Here is a 13,068-nt window from a genome sequence, read left to right on the forward strand (position 1 = left end):
CTATCTGTGTTAAACCAGTTTGACCAGTTGTTCCATTTAAAAGTGTTCAATTTGGTCCACCCCGTACAACCATTCATGTATACGGCAAAGATCTTGTTACTGGCATTAATGGAGAGGACGATTCATTTTAAGAATGTCCTGGAATATAAATGTTTCAGTAATCTATGAGGTCCAGATTAAATTGCTAAAAATAAGTTAATTTCGAGGATTCCAGCTAAGAAAAAATATTTGATTAGCTCCTACGGCTATTCACTACTTGAAAAAAGAACTTTAATATGTTATTTATTTATATTTTACGATTATTATGATTATTGATATATTACTTTTACACAACATATACTTTTAAATTTTATTTTTGTCGGATGTCGATAGTACTAAATCTTTACCAAGAATTTTACTGTAATATATTCCTCTGGTGTTCAACGGAGTGGGATCGCCGATGAAACTAGTATCTCCGTGGCAAGTGTTACGCTCTTCCAACTCACTAAATGTGGAGCTTTTGGTGGCTACGAAAGGCTTTTTGGATCTAAGTGAACTGGCGTAAATTTTCCAAGAGATCCCGTGGCTGCATGCCTCGATAAACTAAAGAAAATTAATTTTTTTTGAATTTATTATTAAATGAAACCTTACATCTGTAAAAATATATGAACGTAATTTCTGATATACGTTTGGTTTATGATTGAATGATTTTTGGTTTGGACTCTGGGATCTCTCTTGGAAAACAGCAAATCATGTTGTGTAAACTGTGATGTTTATAGTTTAGTCGGCGTTTTGGAATGTTTTTTTGCTTTCTCAAGTCATCCTGTTTTTTTTTGATTTCGTGTGAGTGTGGTCTCAACTAAACACATTTGGTGACATAAAGTTTTAGTCGGAAAACGTCTGATTTGTAGTGAATCGAAATAAAAATGCTAAAAAAGTTTGCTGTAGTAGTAGTAATGCAAAAAAAAGAATTGTGTAAGTGTTGTTACGACGCGAAAGTGATAGACAAAAAGTCACAGTGGCAACCCCGCGATCCCGACTGAGAAGAGAGAGACGGGACGTGTGTGTGTGTGTGCCGCAAGAACAGAAGCGATACGACTTTCGACAAAAGCAACAATCACGCGTTTTACTATTTTTCACGTTCTTATTTCGTTAAATAAACCAAAGTTTGTAGTTAACAAAGATCATTTTTTTTTGTACACATCCACGAATCATAGTGGTCCTTCGTCAGCCAGATTCCAAATTGAAGTTTGGAGAATCAAGCAAATTGCATCGAAACAGAAACAGAACCAAGAAAAGCAGCCATTTTGTACGTCGATCGCCACGGCCAAACCACAATCAACAAGAAACAAAAGGTGAGCGCCTGTATCCTTTTAATCATTCCTACCGTACTTATTTTGATAATCGTTAGAAAAACGTTTACATCGTTCGCCACAGTTTACGTTACTTTTTATGGATTTACACGTTTCGACCTGAAAATAATAGCAAAGTGTACAGTAATTATCGCGAATTTACACGTCCATTCTCGTATTTTAATTACGTCACGAATCTCGATTAAGTTTAGGATTTATTCACGTTGCAAGAAAAGGGAAATTTGCAAGTTTCACACCCAGGCAGTACTCGTATATACATTTGTTTCGAGTATTCTCGTTTTGTTTAAAATATCTCGTCTCGAATCATCACGTGTTTTATTTTTGTGCTAAATAAGAATGCCAAAAGCAAAAAAGCAAACAATGCAGAGTTCTAATTCAACAGAGTCGGTCGACACAGACATTTTGGAATTAAGGCATGCTCGTAAAGTAATATGTCAAAGATTAAATCGATTTAATGATTATTTATCGAATGCTATTGATCGGTTTCAAACGGAAACTCGGCTTAAGAGCGTGGAAGAAGATTTTTCAGAATTCGATAAAATTCAAACCCGTTTAGAATTTTTGTCGAATGAGGAACAAATTAATAGACTTGACACGGAAACTGCTTTTTATGCGGCTATTTCATATGCAAAAAAATATATTGCAGATGCAGACAAAGTTTGCAACCTCTCGGTAAACAACTCTTCTTCCTCTCCTACCACGTCATTATCGTCACAGTCGGCGCAGGCGCACATTTCGCTGCCACAGGCGGGCGCTGTTGCCAAACTCCCAGACTTAGGGTTACCATCTTTTTACGGAAACTATGAAACATGGTTTAGTTTCAAAGACATTTTTGACTCTTTAGTGGACAATAGAACCGACTTAAGTGAAGTAAATAAGTTTTTGTACCTAAAGGTATGCTGTAAGGGAGACGCGCTAAAGTTAGTAGAGTCTTTAGATGTAACCGCCTCAAATTATTCTATTGCCATTGCGTTATTAAAAAAACGATACGAAAATAAACGAGCTATTATTAATTTTCATGTTAATAACATTCTTTTTAATTTACCAATTGTCCATAGGGATTCGCCCTTGCAATTAAGAAAACTAATAGACATGGTAAATCAGCATATCTGTGCGCTACAAAAATTATCTTTACCAGTTGAACAATGGGACACGTTGTTAATTCCACTAATTTTGCATAAGTTAGACAGTAGCAGTATTCGAGAATGGGAAAGCAAACAAACTAATGATTCACTACCAACACTAAGTGAATTTATTGAATTTTTGACAAAAAAGTGTTGTACCCTTGAAGCAATAAATCATGAATTTTCAAAATTAAACGTAAATCAAAGCAAATCACGAGATCAAGTACATACAAAACTTCCATTTAAAGGTACCAGAAACTATTCGAATAACAATTCTCACGCCAATTTAAATCAGCAATGTGCATATGGACTTACTGACAGGAGTGATAAGTCACAGTCTGTAAAATGTAATTACTGTAACGAGAATCATTTTATTTATCACTGTCCCAAGTTTTATAATTTAAACCCTTCAGAAAGGTTTAATGAAGTGAAAAAGCTTAAACTTTGCAGTAATTGCTTAAGAACAGGACATTCAAAGTATGATTGTAGATCTGGTGGATGTAGAACCTGTAATCAAAAACATAATACATTACTACATATTGACAGAGGTTTTTCGCAAAATTCAAGCAGTCAGAATAATGTCAATAGGACACAGACAGATAATTCAGGGGAAATCACGGATGGAAACACACGACAACTTCGAGAATATGTAGCTTCTTCTGAAGCTGGGCAACATGCAATGCTTGCTACTAATCCTAACGATATAAACCAAGTTTATGACAGTTCGATTCTGACAAATACCAATCAAGTTTCAAATTGGAAAATAAACGAAATTTCAGGTGAGTTGTCGTATGTTGCGTCTCACACTAATCAAGTATTATTATCAACAGCTGTCATATTGATAGCGGATAATAAAGGACATTGGCACGAGTGTAAAGCATTACTGGACTCAGGTAGTCAATCAAATCTGATTACTAAATCACTTTGTAGCAAATTAAATTTGCAACTCGAAAACATTAACTTACCACTTTCAGGTATTAGTCAAAGTCTAACTCGAATAACGCACCGTGCAAAATCTTTCATAAAGTCTCGCTTTAATCAATTTCAAGCAAACTTGTCATTTCTTGTATTGCCAGTCATTACTGAAAAACTACCACTTACTAGATTTGATGCTTCAGCAATCATTTTTCCAAAAAATATTAGATTAGCAGATAGTACTTTCAATGAACCACAGGATGTTGATTTACTTTTAGGAGCAGGAATATTTTACGATTTGTTAATGACAGGAAGAATTAAACTCGGAGACAAAATGCTAGGATTACAAGAAACTCGTTTAGGTTGGATTTTGACCGGTACTTTAAACTTTTTGGATTTTCAAAAAACAGTCTGTAATTTTTCCGCACGAACAACCAATAAAACATTACAAGAAACTTTGAGTAAATTTTGGCAGCTAGAGGAGTTACCTAACGAAACGCATCTTTCAAAAGATCAACAATACTGCGAAGACTATTTTAAAGAAACGACAACACGGCATTCGAACGGTACTTTTATTGTAAAATATCCATTTAACCAAAATCAAAATTCTCAACTTGGCAATTCAAAAACGACGGCTCTAAAACGTTTCTATTATTTAGAGAGAAAGCTTGGTCAAAACGCGGAATTGAAGACGGCTTATTTAGATTTTATGCGAGAATATGAGTCATTAGGACATATGAAGTTAAAAGGCGAACTAGATTCGATAAACATTAATGATTGTAACTCATATTTTCTACCCCATTCAGCTGTTTTGAGGAACTCTTCTACTACAAAATGTCGTGTAGTATTTGACGCCAGTGCAAAAACTAGTTCAGGTATTTCCTTTAATGACTTGATATTAGTTGGCCCGACTGTACAACCAGACTTGTTCTCGATTTTATTAAGAATGCGCTTACGTAAATATGTATTAAGTGCTGACATCAAAATGATGTATCGTTGTATTCTAATCGATGAAACTGAACATCGTTTCCAACAAATATTGTGGAGATGGAATCCGGAAGAAAAAATTAAAGTTTATAATTTACAAACTGTCACATACGGTACTTCAAGCGCACCTTTTCAAGCCACACGCTGTTTACAAGAGCTAGCATTACAAAACAGAGCTAATTATCCAAGAACATCAAATTTAATTGATCAAGCATTTTACATGGATGACTTTTTAGCGAGTTTTGATAATGAAACTGAATGTACAGAAGTGTATCAAGAACTTTCAGAAATTTTGGCTCAAGCAAACTTTAAACTACGAAAATGGTCATCGAACAATCAGTCGTTCTTAAACAACATTTTGCAGTTAAACGGAAATAAAAATGAAGACCATTTAGTTTTGTTTCGTGATAAAAAACAACTAAAAACGTTGGGCATTTTGTGGGATCCTGTCGATGATACTTTGAATTATATAGTTGACGTAAAATTTAGCTTAAATAAATTTACCAAACGAACGATTCTCTCAGCTATCTCTCAAATTTTCGACCCGCTTGGTCTTATAGGCCCTGCCACGATTAAAGCAAAGCTATTAATACAAAGTCTTTGGAAGCTAGATCTGGATTGGGATGACAATATTCCACCAGACCTGGTTGACAATTGGCTTGAATTTTCATCTCAGATTCAACACTTGAATAATGTAAAGGTACCAAGACACGTGACGTTACCGAACTCGACTATAGAGCTATACGGGTTTAGTGATAGCTCTGAGAAAGCATATGGCGCATGTATCTATATTAGTTCGACCACTCAAACCGGTGAGAAAACCATTACCCTTTTAACGGCTAAATCCAAAGTAGCTCCTGTGAAAAAACAGACACTTCCACGATTAGAACTTTTAGCAGCTCACTTATTGTCTAAACTCATGAACCAAATCAAAAATATTATTGACTTACCGATTTGTCGAACAACTTATTTCACCGATTCGACCATAGTACTAGCATGGCTAAAAATAGAACCTCAAAATTTAAAAACTTTTGTAGCTAATCGGGTTGCAAAAATAACCGAACTTAGCGACGTCACAAATTGGAGACATGTAAAGAGTAAGGAAAACCCGGCAGATATCATATCACGAGGGCTAAATCCCAAAGAGTTAGTGGATAACCACATGTGGTTTTACGGACCTGACTTTTTACAGATCGACCGTCTTGACGTTGAGCTCGAAGATAACTTAACAATCATAACTGATAATCTTCCAGAGTTAAAGTCAAACGTACAATTTACGAACAATAGATGTGCAGCTGTAAATTTAAGTACTGAGTTACCAATCAATCCAAGTTTCAACGACTATCTGTTCAACAAATTTTCTAGTTTAACAAAACTAACTAGAGTAGTTGCTTACATTCTCAGGTTTAAAAATCGATCCTTGTTGAAGAAAACCTATGAATACAACACTCTTACTGTAGACGAACTTGACAAGTCTTTATTGGTTTTGATAAAATTAGTTCAACATAGCGTGTTTAAGCAAGAGTTAGTAGATCTCAAACGCAAAGGAATGACAAGCAATACCAGCAAAATATTAAATTTAAGTCCATTTCTTGATTCAGAATGTATAATTAGAGTAGGAGGTAGACTAACAAATTCAGAATTAAAATACGAACAAAAGCACCCTATTATACTGCCATATAAGCACAGATTAACCGATTTAATAATACGAGAAGCACATTTAAAAAATTTGCACGCTGGTATTCAAAATCTTTTATCTATCATACGTCTGTTCTGGCCTATTAATGGAAAAAATGCCGTAAAACGTATAATCGGATCATGTCAAGTATGTTATCGAGTCAACCCTAAACCGACAAATTTCTTAATGGGTTCTCTTCCTCGCTCAAGAGTAGTACCGAGTAGACCATTTTCCAAATGTGGGGTGGATTATGCCGGACCTATTTATGTAAAGGACGGAACTCTAAGAACAACCAAGCTAATTAAAACGTATATCTGCATATTTGTTTGTTTTGCTACTCGAGCTATGCATCTCGAGCTGGTAAAAGATTTGTCAACTTCTAGTTTTCTGAATGCATTAAAGAGATTTTATTCACGACGAGGTAAACCTCACGACATCTACTCGGACAACGGCTCGAATTTTGTAGGCGCAAACAACTATTTTTTAGAGTTGTATGACCTAATCAACAAAAAAGATCACAATGAAAGCGTGACAAAATTCTTAGCTGACAGCCAAATTCGTTGGCACTTCATACCCGCGAAATCACCCCATCTAGGTGGGCTTTGGGAAGCTGCTGTGCGGTCTTGTAAATTTCACCTTCGGCGCGTATTAGGCAATTCATCTCTAAGCTATGAGGAGATGTACACTCTGCTTGTGCAGGTTGAAGCGTGTCTAAACTCGCGTCCCTTGGTACCAATTTCTAACGATGTCAATGACTTTTTACCTTTGTCCCCCGCCCATTTCCTAATAGGCGACTCACTGTTAAGTCCACCGGAAGAAGATTTAAAGGATATGCATATTTCACGGTTATCCAGATACCAAAAATTACAACAGTTGTTTCAACATTTCTGGAACCGTTGGTCCCGAGAGTACCTTGCATTTCTCCAGGTCAGGAACAAGTGGAACACCAAAAACGACCTCAGAAGTCAGCTGCCAGTTGGAAGTTTAGTAATTCTCGTTGAGGACAACCTTCCCCCTTTAAGATGGCCTCTAGCAAGAGTGACGGAGCTACATCCCGGTTACGATAATGTCATTCGAGTGGTCTCAGTAAGGCTGCCCAATGGAACCATTACCAGACGATCCTTAAAGAAGGTGTGCATTCTCCCTATGCAGGACGAGCTGGTTCAATGCGAAGAAAACGCTCAGTAAGGAACAATCGATTTCGACAGTTCAGTGCGTGTTTTTTTTTTGAAAAACTTTAATTTTTCAACGCGGGCGGCATGTTACGACGCGAAAGTGATAGACAAAAAGTCACAGTGGCAACCCCGCGATCCCGACTGAGAAGAGAGAGACGGGACGTGTGTGTGTGTGCCGCAAGAACAGAAGCGATACGACTTTCGACAAAAGCAACAATCACGCGTTTTACTATTTTTCACGTTCTTATTTCGTTAAATAAACCAAAGTTTGTAGTTAACAAAGATCATTTTTTTTTGTACACATCCACGAATCAAGTGTCAAAAACCATAATGCATTATTATGTTAAAACTGACAAGTGAATTTTGTCATCATCTGCTAATACAAATAATCATACTGTGTTATACATCGCTGAATTTATCATTAAAAAATCTTAATAAAATAGTACACCAAAAATCCAAAAAACTTCTAACTATCTCATAAAGTAAAATCAATAACATCATTTTCCAAAGCGCCATGCAAGCTTTCCGTTTGCGCAACTCTCATGATATCACTGACATCGTTTACAGGGTATTTCATAATTTTTTTTTCAAAACCTTTTGCTACAATGTGAAAGTCGCAAAGATGAAAGTTTGGAATATCACTTACGGTTAAAACATTTCTCTTTTAATGGTCGTTTCGAATATTTGGAACTGTTATGTTTTTTTTCTTATGTTATGTTTTCGGTCTTTGGACCAGCAAAATCCACCGTCTACTTTTAATGGTTCGGTACCGATATAAATCATTTTATATGTTCTTAAGAATTTCTAAAATCAGCAGTTAATGTTTAACTGAGTTGCGTCCAGCCAGTTTCCACCTATCTGACATAGAAACTTTGAGCAAAGAGCTCAAAGGGATTCATACTTATCATAACTAAAATACCTGTTAATAACTGGATAAAATTTTATTCAACCTTGGCTGCTGATTACAGAAATTTCCGAAAAACATACAATTTTATTAAAATTGTTATCTATCCATTTCAAAAAAGATGATAGATGTCGCTCGTTCAAAAACTCCGGTACTAAAAAAACATCATTAGAAATTCGTATCGAATTGGAATAGTGAAATATACCACCTCATTGAACTTTTAGATATTTGTTAATTTATTATCTATCTATCTCCATGACAATTTGGTTGAATTGGTCTCTATCTGTTGCTACTCGGAATAGTTGTCCTACTCCCAGTCATGATGTCAACTTTAAGCGTTCATGTCTCACGTCCGTACAAAAAAATGCTCCATACGTAACAGCGGAGTGTTCTTAACCGCGTCCGAACTGTGAGGTTTCTATTAGTGAGAGTTGGTTTCCATTTGCTGAATGCCTTACGTGCCATTTCAATCCTCGCTCTTACCTTTTCGTCGCACGTTATGTCATTGTTCAGCCAGCTACCCAGATATTTGAAATGTGATACCAGTTCAATATTGTGTCCGTTGATTCTAATCGGAATTGGTTCTGTTTGTTGATGTTTATTCTGCTCACAGTCATCCATTTCGTTTTCTTGATGTTTATATTAATACCCCATCTTCGACCCGCCCCGTTTACTCTAGCCAGCAGTATTTGCAAGTCTTCCATGTTTTCTGCAATGATGGCAGTATCATCTGCGTAGCTTACGTTGTTTACAAATTCGCCACCTATCTTTACTCCCTCTGTCCTGCCCTATAAAGCATCGTGAAATATGTTCTCTGAATAAAGAAAGGTTGAACAACAGGGGTGATGAAACACATCCCTGTCTTACGCCGCTTTTTATTGGTATTTCATCTGTAACGCTGTCATCTAGCCTGACTACTGCTGTTTGACTATGATATAGGTTTATCAAAAGGCGCATATCATGATAGTCTACGTTATATGATTTTAACATTGGAAAAGTTTTGTGTGTTTTACTCGATCAAACGCTTTTTCGAGGTCAATAAATAAAACATATATAGATATTTTTTCGAAACTCACAACTCTTTTGTAATAGTGTCCTCATGCAGAAAAGGGCTTCACGTGTGCCTAGTCCGCTACGAAATCCAAATTGTTCTTTGCCAATATTGTGTTCACATTTGGCATAAATTCTGTTGAGGAGTATCTTTAAGAGTATTTTTAACGTGTGACTCATTAGGCTAATTAATCGGAAGTCATTGCACTTGTTAGCTTTGTTGTTTTTGGGTAAGGCGATGAAGATCGATTTCTGCCAGTCGCTGGGAAGTTTCCCCGGTTGAAGAATGCCGTCAGAACAGATATGCTTTCGTCATTGAGTAGTTTTACCAGCTCTATAGGGATTTCATCGGGTTCTGGACTTTTTCGTGCTTTTGATTGGTGTATTGCTTTTTGGACTTCGGATTTGAGAATGTTTGGACCGTGTTCCGTCATATAATCAGTCAGTAGATTTTCTATCGTTTCGCGGGTCTCGTTGCCATTCATTACACTAATCTTCCTTTGTTAACAGCGCCATACCAGAATGTTCTTTTAGCTTTTTATGTAAATTAAAGTTATCGTGTATGGTCTGAAGATGTTCGATTTCTTCGCAGGATTCCCAAAGCAAAATTTCCTTTGCTTCCTTAATTTAAAATTTTTTTTTCTCCAACATGATTCAGTAATATTATTCAATTTATATTTTACTAATTTGTTTTTTGTTGTTTTGGTAAATAAATTCGTTATGTCGTATGTCATAACTCTGAAACTAGGTGTAAAGATGCCTTTGCCTCGCAAAGGAAATGCTTGCATAATAATAAACGTCAGAAACTAACTTGCAAAATTGAACATCCCGGTTGTGGAGGACCACCACCATTTGGATAAAAATCTGCGTGTCCTAAGGGCGTTTTATATCCCAAATAACCAGCGCATGTGTGAATTACATCAACGAAATCGGCATCGCTGTTGCTCAGCGTTCCCGCTGAAACCAGACCAACATCGAAACCCGGAAGTGCCGGATCTAATCCTGAAAAAAATAATGTTGAACAAACACTATAGGTTATCACAAAAATTTCCAATATTGTACCGGATGACCCAATAAGACTGTTCCTCGACCATATCTCACAATGTCATTTGCTCAATATTTCAGGTTAGGAACGAGAATTTGAAAAACGCTTTTCACTGGCCTATTTGGATGTTGCTTGGCTACTTTTTGATAAAGAAAAAGTCGTATCATTCACATATCATCACATTTTTGTTTTTTTTTTGGAAACGCAGAAGATTCAACTAAATTAACTATATTTTGGTTGATTCTTATTGCCCAAGAAATGCTCTTTTCAACAATACCGAATTTGTTAAAATTGGACAAACCGTTAAGAAGTTAAAGCAGGTTATTGCAAAAACAATTTTTCACTCGAAAATCATACTGTCACGTTTTGGGGGTGGCGTAGGAAGAGAAACAAGATCGTAGCTTAAGTATGTCTTCTTTATTAGGCAGTGAACACTGACCAAGAGGGGGTGTGTGGGTGTGTACGTCTAGTGGTAGGTGCGTAAGCCCTTCTGAAGTGTCGCCAAGCCGTCCAAGTGTAACGAGCCGTCCGGGCACTAGAAAGTTCGGACTGTCGCTCGTGACCTCCCTCTGGGGATGACCCCAGAGTTCGGTCATCCTCGATGGCTTGAGACGCTGATTAAATACTCACATCGTGACCCCAATTTGCCGGTCTTGCTGATTCAGACAGTGCACTAGGGGAGACCGGGGCCCGACTAGGTAACGGAACATAGTGCAATTTATGTTATTCGTGACATGTTTTGTGAAATGTTAAGTTAAAATTAATTTTAGTTTAATTTTTATTTATTTGTTAACTTCTAGATATTAACCGGGCATTAACCAAATTAGTTAATTTATTAATGCGTGTAATATGTAAAAATAAATCAAACTTCACGCTTCATTCAATCAGAACGAAACTTGATATTTGTTTATATCAGTTGCAGTTGCCCTCATTATTTTTATGTAAATTGTTTCAAAAACAATAATATTACAGCGTTTCTTTTTCTATCATAATTGGATCACAGTAAGTCATGATAATGCATATAAACGTTACTTGAGTAAATTCATGTAAAAAGTAAAATAAAAACTCAAATTTTTGCGATTTATTTATTTTCCGCCATTTTGAGTAAACAATTCCAAAAAAACTGTGACAATTCTGTAATTTTGAACAATTTAAATGACAAACATTTGACATTTAAACAACACATGTTTCTTATCTTCTAGAAAAGGGGTGGAAAAACTTTATTGAACAAATATCTTAACTACTTCTCGATTTTTAAACGTTGCCATGTTTGCATACCCAAAAAACACTTATTCCTTTCGTTGGGTCACCTTTCAACCTTGTTGTTGCGTCCATCTTCTTGCCTTCTCATTTAAGCGTAAATTGTCCCCTGCATCGGGCACCATCTTCTAGTACCTTCTCTCGGCACTACATTGTCTAAGCGGAAATCCATCGCTTAGCTTCGACATCTTTGGTCCATTGCGTGCTCTCTTTTTAGCACACGTTGCTTTGGACTACTATACATCATTTCTAAGCCCATCTGGAGAACCTTCTTCAGCCCGTCATTTAAGGGACTCTGGGTGCACGCGGCTGTAGAACCGACGGTGCGGAACCCATCCGAAGATGCTGGTTTCTCCTAGGCTTGCTCCTCTTCTTCTCGCTTCTTTAATCAGGTCAATTTGTCGATGGACGCAACGAGGTAATTAGGTGGCCCCTAAAGTCAACAATTAATTAGCAAACAAGCCCGACTCCAATAACATAAACAGACATAAAATGTATTTATAAACAAAACACCTGATACTTGCGCGATTTTGCTACCTCAGCAAAGTACCTAGGTCGGGAATGGCGTCACTGGTCTAGAAATCGAGATACTGTTATTTCATTAACTATACATACACTTATTTTACGAAACCTAGTCATCAAAAAATTTAGTTTTATCTTACCCAATACTATACAAACTAATATGTGATCCTATACACTAAAATGTTTAGGGCAACCTACAGGCCGCTCTTGATATTGCCCTACTCAGTTCAAGCAACTGCGGACCTGCAGGCTGGTCCTTCAAAACTCGCTTGATTCTTCTGGGGTGGGCATTGTTGTGTCGTCTTCCTGATCTCTCTTTCTTTCTCTCTCTTTGTCTCTCTTCTGGTCTTTGCCTCTCTTCTTTCTTCTCTGTTATTCCTTCATCTTCTTCCCGTGACTTAATTGGCTTCAATTGGCGAGGGTGTGTCTATCAATATGAAGATTAATAGACGGGGATTGAACGGGGCGCCTCCACCTACCATGTCACGTTTAGGGGGGTGGCGTAGGAAGAGAAACCCGGCGCCTCCACCATGTCACGTTTTGGGGGTGGCGTAGGAAGAGAAACAAGATCGTAGCTTAAGTATGTCTTCTTTATTAGGCAGTGAACACTGACCAAGAGGGGGTGTGTGGGTGTGTACGTCTAGTGGTAGGTGCGTAAGCCCTTCTGAAGTGTCGCCAAGCCGTCCAAGTGTAACGAGCCGTCCGGGCACTAGAAAGTTCGGACTGTCGCTCGTGACCTCCCTCTGGGGATGACCCCAGAGTTCGGTCATCCTCGATGGCTTGAGACGCTGATTAAATACTCACATCGTGACCCCAATTTGCCGGTCTTGCTGATTCAGACAGTGCACTAGGGGAGACCGGGGCCCGACTAGGTAACGGAACATAGTGCAATTTATGTTATTCGTGACAATACGACGAACGGTTTCCGAGATATGGTCGAGGAACAGTCTTGGGGTGGGTCACCCGGTACAACATACCCGTAATTCTGCCAATATTCTCTTGTTTTACTTCTCGTCCTGTCTTGTTTGTCAATTGGCTCTGCTCTCAGCAATTTGC

The 13,068-nt window shown here is 37.4% G+C and overlaps 1 protein-coding gene across 1 annotated transcript; it reads right to left on the reverse strand.

Annotated features, from left to right (window-relative positions):
- Positions 1 to 342: 342 nt before the first annotated feature.
- On the reverse strand, positions 343 to 13,032 carry LOC145727832 (lipase member H-like; the record flags this gene model as incomplete). The annotated part of the gene is made up of 3 exons (XM_081977666.1): positions 343 to 582; positions 9,997 to 10,187; positions 12,990 to 13,032. Coding segments are annotated over 3 exons (474 nt in total), but the record flags the coding sequence as incomplete, so codon positions are not given.
- Positions 13,033 to 13,068: the final 36 nt, after the last annotated feature.

Source organism: Ips typographus, linkage group LG4 (assembly GCF_016097725.1).
Source record: "Ips typographus isolate SLU linkage group LG4, UJ_Ityp_2.0, whole genome shotgun sequence".
NCBI classification, from domain to species: domain Eukaryota; kingdom Metazoa; phylum Arthropoda; class Insecta; order Coleoptera; family Curculionidae; genus Ips; species Ips typographus.